This window comes from Antennarius striatus, chromosome 17 (assembly GCF_040054535.1).
Source record: "Antennarius striatus isolate MH-2024 chromosome 17, ASM4005453v1, whole genome shotgun sequence".
Classification (NCBI taxonomy): domain Eukaryota; kingdom Metazoa; phylum Chordata; class Actinopteri; order Lophiiformes; family Antennariidae; genus Antennarius; species Antennarius striatus.
Genome location: NC_090792.1, coordinates 17,703,147 through 17,709,146, shown reverse-complemented (window position 1 = coordinate 17,709,146; position 6,000 = coordinate 17,703,147). Strand labels below are relative to the sequence as shown.

The 6,000-nt window shown below is 46.0% G+C and overlaps 1 protein-coding gene across 1 annotated transcript; it reads right to left on the bottom strand.

The window, feature by feature from the left end:
* Positions 1-710: 710 nt before the first annotated feature.
* pccb (propionyl-CoA carboxylase subunit beta) lies at positions 711-5,328 on the bottom strand. Its single transcript, XM_068338588.1, has 15 exons — positions 5,044-5,328; positions 4,811-4,930; positions 4,667-4,735; positions 4,372-4,428; positions 4,179-4,292; positions 3,887-3,997; positions 3,618-3,726; positions 3,290-3,410; positions 3,119-3,200; positions 2,918-3,041; positions 2,726-2,833; positions 2,532-2,632; positions 1,922-2,020; positions 1,741-1,840; positions 711-1,088 (listed from the first exon to the last, which is right to left on the bottom strand). The coding sequence occupies exons 1-15, from the start codon at positions 5,284-5,286 to the stop codon at positions 967-969; spliced, it is 1,680 nt and encodes a 559-aa protein (XP_068194689.1). The 5' UTR covers positions 5,287-5,328; the 3' UTR covers positions 711-966.
* Positions 5,329-6,000: the final 672 nt, after the last annotated feature.

Sequence of the window (6,000 nt, the reverse complement as noted above, 5' to 3'; positions counted from 1 at the left end):
TTTCTGCCAGGATGCATTAACTGACGCTAACACTGAACTTTGAATGTTTTGCAAGTTGATGACAACTATGGGTGGAGTTAACTGAGAAACTTAATGGAAATAAACAGAGCGATCAATCATAAATGGGCGTGTCTGACTTGATTAAAAGGAAGTTCATCAGCTCGTCATTCCAGTCAGTGTGGTGGAAAACCTCATTGGGTTTTATTCAGCAGAGGTAGAGATGTTAAAGTTACATAGAGGTACTACAAGATTTCATTTATTATGTGTTGTTTTTTTTGTCCCGTTATTGCTTCTGGTCAGTCTCAGGGAATAGTACTTGCATATTTATAGTAATGGCATTTAAATGACCTCAAACCACAATTATAGATTGAGTCAATCAACAACAAAAACATTCAAAGAAAAGGATAAATTTAAATATTAAGGCTGTTACTGACTGGAAATGATTCACAGCCAAATATTAAAAACTGAAAGTTTGATTATTTAGTTTGTCCCATTAATTGTGGTCCATTAAAAAGTGGGAGGTACCTTTAGTAACACACCATTCACTTGATTTGGATATCAGAGTCCTCAAATCACAGGTGAAAATCCGTAGTCAAAGCACATTTGATCTCATTTAAAATCCATTGTGGTGGTGTACATGGCGTGTCACAATTATCCAAAAATTTATCAACGCAAACATCGCCTCAATGAAAGAACATCCACATTGCATGTCAATAACACACTGACACATTTTAATTCAGGTTAGAGTTCCAGGCGTCGATGATTCACATCAATCAGCTGAACGTCAGCCACACATACAAGCTGACAAGCTGAACTGAGTAGGACTTGATTTATCCCCACCAGAGGTGAAACCAGAGATAATGACAGTCACACAACAACATTCCAGTTACATCTGAAGGTTTAGCAGCCTGTGAAACAACTGTTCATAGTGCCAGCGCTGCTGCTCTGTCAACGTTCAGGAGGGTTTCACAAGGGTATGTTGGCATGTTTCTTCCAGGGGTTCATCTGCTTCTTGCTAGCCAGAACCTCCAGATCTCTGCAGATCTTCTTACGAGTGGTTGATGGCTCGATGATGTCATCAACAAAACCTAGAACACATTCAACCGGGCAAAATTTGAGCCATCGTTTAACATACGATATGACGCAAAACGTCAGTTTAAGATTGAAGAAACTAATGCGAACATGAAGTTTCAACATTTTAGTCACAGTATTTGAATCACCACGTTATAATTACCATTTCAATGAAGTTACCCAACCTGATTATTTTGCTTACCAGTTAAAACTGAAATAAGAGAAAAGTCTGAGGAACCAAAAAGGAGTTTAAGTACTTAGGGTCAACAGTCCAGAGCAATTAGTTGTTGTGAGAGTTGGTGTGAGAGAAGAGGATGCAAAAGTCAGGGTTAGATGGAGGCAACTGATTCGCTGTGGCGAGCCCTGAAGGGAAAAGCCCAATGGAAAAGAAGAAAAACTTTTTTAAAAATTCATTGTTTTTCTAGGTTTTATATTCTTTTTTTTTTTTAAATGAAGCTATGTACCACCCTGAGGGCTAAGGAGTTTGGTGTCTTGCTCAAGGGTACCTAAGCAGGAGGTGAACTGGCGCCTCTCCAGCTACCAGTTCACACTCCACACTTTTTGGCCCACACTGGTGTTGAACCAGCCAACCTCCGGTCCCCAAAACACGACCTAGCGGATCAAGCTGCTGCCGTTACGCAGGGTTCCGCACCCTCATACGACATATACCTCTGACGGCAGCTGGGAACGGGTTGGCGAACTTCTCCACGTATTCGGCCTCTGCCTCGGCCTGGTTCTCCTTCCCTCTGAAGATGATCTGCACAGCACCCTGGGAAAGATGTTCAGAATGTCAGCCTGATGTCTGACGGTTCCAGGCAAAAGGACGGCCATAAAATGAACGAGTCCATACCTTAGCACCCATGACAGCCACTTCCGCTGAGGGCCAGGCGTAGTTCACGTCTCCTCGCAGGTGTTTGGAGCTCATCACATCATAAGCTCCACCATAAGCCTGGAGGCCATTGACATGTTATCTTAGTAATTATTTCTAAGCTTCTGAGTCACGCCGTTTAATTGCCTTCGTCTCGGAAACAAAGGCAGACTCCGCTGCACATTCTCGAACTAACGTAAAAGTGATCTATCAAATTTAATGAGACTACAACCCACTGGCAGTTTGCAGCAACACAATGGAGGAAACAGGTTTTCCCAGATGCCACCAGAATGGGACTACTCCTCTGTGGTAACGTTAAATATTTTAATACATCCCGTAATTTGGGGATGTTTAATACCTGTAAGTGTGACTCAGATCCAAGCATCTAAAACATCCTCTAAGCTCCTTTTGACAGAAGGATGAATGCTCCATTCTAAGTGTTACAAAATGTAGGCTGAGGTTTGTGTGGCTCCCTCCCCCGACTGACAGTGGATGGTGCTTCATCGGCTAAAGAAACACAGGAGTTCGATGACTCGAAGTGGGGCTCAGGCGGTTCCGCCCCAAAACTCGCAAAGGGTCTAAATCGACGCACCTTTCTGGTGATGACTGTGATTTTCGGGACGGTAGCCTCTGCAAAGGCGTACAGCAGTTTGGCTCCGTGTCGGATGATGCCTCCATATTCCTGAGCCGTACCTGTCGGCGACATCACGGCAGATTATTTTAATGACCCGACAGAGACGTACACATGGGTCGGTCTGACACGCAAATGCAGCAGGAGAGCTGTACCTGGCAGGAAGCCTGGAACGTCCACAAAGGTGATGATAGGAATATTAAAGGCATCACAGAAGCGTACGAAGCGAGCTCCCTTCACTGACGAGTTGATGTCCAGACAGCCTGGCAGACGGCACACAAACAGGGAGTGATTATTGATCGGATCAGGAACATAAACACGCTCCAATTATCACCGATATCACTCACCTGAGGCCACTTTTGGCTGATTACCCACAATGCCCACAGTGCGCCCATTCATACTGGCGAATCCCACCACGATATTTTTGGCGTAGTTGGGCATGATCTCAAAGAAGTTCCTCTCATCCACGATCTGGACAGACGGAGACACGAGGACGGTCAGACAAACGTCAGATGGGCGGCGGCGACCCTGAGGGCCTCCGGACGTACCGCCAGGATGATGTCCAACATGTCGTAGGCCTTAGTCGACTCCAACGGGACGATGGTGTCCAACGACGGGATCAGACGATCACTGAACGGAGATCAGGATGACGTGATTGTCTAGACAGGATAGATTTGATTTGCTTATCGTGTCCTGAGGAGGCAGGCGTGATCGGTCACCTGGGGTCATGGCTCTCTCTCACGGGGGCGGAGTCCTGGTTGCTCAGCGGCAGGAAGTTGAAGAACTCTCTGAGATTGAGCAAAGCTTCGACATCGTTCTCGAAGGCGTGATGAGCCACACCTGCAACACAAGCCACCGTTAGAAACTGCAGAATGGCTACCTATCAGTTCAAGTGTACGCTAGATCTCCATGACAACAGCACCCTGACAGTACGATAAGATTTGCGATGAGCAATAACCCCCAGATAATGCGTTCCTGGCGTCTGAGAGATGGCGGCAAAGGACTCCATCAACATTTCCTGATTCAGAGGGCTCAAACCAAACTAACCCGACACGGTGGTGTGAGTCTTGGCTCCGCCGAGCTCCTCCTGAGTCACATCTTCATTGGTGACGGATTTCACCACATCAGGTCCTGTGATGAACAGGTAGGAGGTGTCCTACACACACAGACAGGTGAACTCAGGTGAGTGTCTCAGGACGTGCTCCGTTTATTTACTTTACCTCGTCATGTTACAGAGATGTGTGTGTGTGTGTGTGTGTCTGTGTATGTGTGTGTGTGTGTGTGCATGTGTGTGCATGTGTGTGTATGGCGCCTACCTTCACCATGAAGGTGAAATCTGTGAGGGCGGGGGAGTAGACCGCGCCTCCTGCACAGGGGCCCATGATAAGGGAAATCTGAGGGACGACTCCCGAAGCCATCACGTTCCGCTGAAACAGAACCAATACCGGGTTCAGTTATCTCTTTTCATGTCAACATCAGAAAGATGATGAATGCACCAAAACAGGTTAACTCAGGCTTGAACCTGACAGGAAGTGATCCCAAACAACTATGAGTTCATTTAAGAATCACTGCTTGATTCTTTTGTGGCATTTAGGGCTCCACACCTACCAGAAATATGTCTGCGTATCCAGCCAAAGACTCCACTCCTTCCTGGATCCGAGCTCCTCCAGAGTCGTTCAGACCAATCACCGGTGCGCCAACTGTCATGGCCTGGTCCATAATCTGCATGTGTATTATTTAAAGTGTGCCCTCAAATTCAAATACACTGAGCAACATGCTGCCTACAAGACCGTAGACCTACCTTACAGATTTTCTGAGCGTGGGCCCCAGACAGACTACCACCGAATACAGTGAAGTCCTGAATAGACGACAGAGTGAGGCTATTTATATATTATGCAAAATATAATATTAGAATGTTACTTATAAAATTAGTATTTATATTTTAAAAAAATTCATTCATTCATTTTCACAACTGCTTCATCCACTGTCGCGGGTTGCGGGGAGCTGCAGCCTATCCAAGCTGGCTTAGGGCGTGAGAAACTAATTTATTGTATATTAATTATTAAACTCACTTATAACATATTTCCACGTCTTACCTGACTGAACACGTAAACCAGCCTGCCGTTGATCCGGCCGTGGCCGGTCACCACGCTGTCACCGGGGAACTGAAAACAGACCACAGTCATGTCAGCCCAGGTAGAAGAAGCTGCAGGTGAACGCTGATGACGTCATCTTGTCACCTTGTTTCGGTCCTGTTCCATCCCGAAGTCAGAGCAGCGATGCTCCACAAACATGTCCGACTCCACGAAGGAGTCCGGGTCTAACAGGAGCTCCACCCGCTCCCTGGCGGTCAGTTTACCCTGGAAACAACGCGGGTCAGAAGCCATGTGGTTCAACCAGCAGCTGCTCGAGCTAGCCGCACGTATGCTAATGTAAACACAGGGTTAGCTTAGCCCGTTGAGCTAACGTTTACCCGCTTGTGTTGAGCATCTATTCTCCTCTGCCCTCCGCCGGCGAGCGCCGCCCTCCGCTTCGAGTCGATCCGCTCCTTAACGGACTGGTGGCCGAGAGAGTAACACCGGTTGTCCGCTAGCCGGTGCGTCCGTGGGACTGCAGTTGCGACAGCGGCAAGTTTCACCGGCGCCAGACACTTGAAAGAAGTCCGCAAGCCGTTTATCAGTCTGCTCCCGCAACGAACCCCGACGTAGGCCGCCATTTGTCCCCTGCGTCTCCTCCGGAGGTAGGGGCGGGAGCTAAACAGGTTTGAGCCAATAGGAAACGTGCTAGTAATTGCCACAACCAATAGGGATTCTGTGGCGGAAGTGTGTTTCCGTGTTTTCCCACGTCAAATCGTTCCAGCCAATTAGACAATCAAGCAGCCGTGATGACGACATTACGCACGACGTCATTTGTGGACAACGGGAATTTCTCTTTGGAATAGGAAAATGTTGTTTTGCTTTTTAGAAAACAAGCAAACAAAAAATATTTTCTTATTAGAAACCTTCTAATTTTTTTTTTTTTACAAAGTTTTACATTAAGAAATGTCATTCACAAAACAAAATGTGTTAAAAAACATATTTAGTGTTAAAAACACTAAATATTTGTAGTACTGGACTTACGAATTGTTTGACACCATGCAATGTTCTTATATATTACCCCCTGGCAAATGTTATATGTTTTTGTACACAATTTGTTTACGATAATTCAGTCAATAAAGTTTTGGGGTTTTTTTCAATCTGTGTTAAAGTCTGGAGCCACAATCACCAGGCGTGGGTCTCATCCCTGGTGATACTTTGCCAGGACTCTACTGTAGCTGTCTTTAGTCCCTGCTTGTTGATGATAACTAACAAACTAATGAGTGGAGTGGAAAAAGTATTTGTCACCTGAGTTCCATTTCCACATTCCACTTATTTACCTTTAATAACTCTTG

Excerpts from the sequence above, each read along its gene's own strand:
- pccb (XM_068338588.1), bottom strand. The coding sequence starts at position 5,286 with ATGGCGGCCTACGTCGGGGTTCGTTGCGGGAGCAGACTGATAAACGGC. Across the intron at positions 4,293-4,371 it reads ACGCTCAGAAAATCTGTAAG|ATTATGGACCAGGCCATGAC; the intron begins GTAGGTCTACGG and ends ATACACATGCAG. Across the intron at positions 3,411-3,617 it reads GACTCACACCACCGTGTCGG|GTGTGGCTCATCACGCCTTC; the intron begins GTTAGTTTGGTT and ends CTTGTGTTGCAG.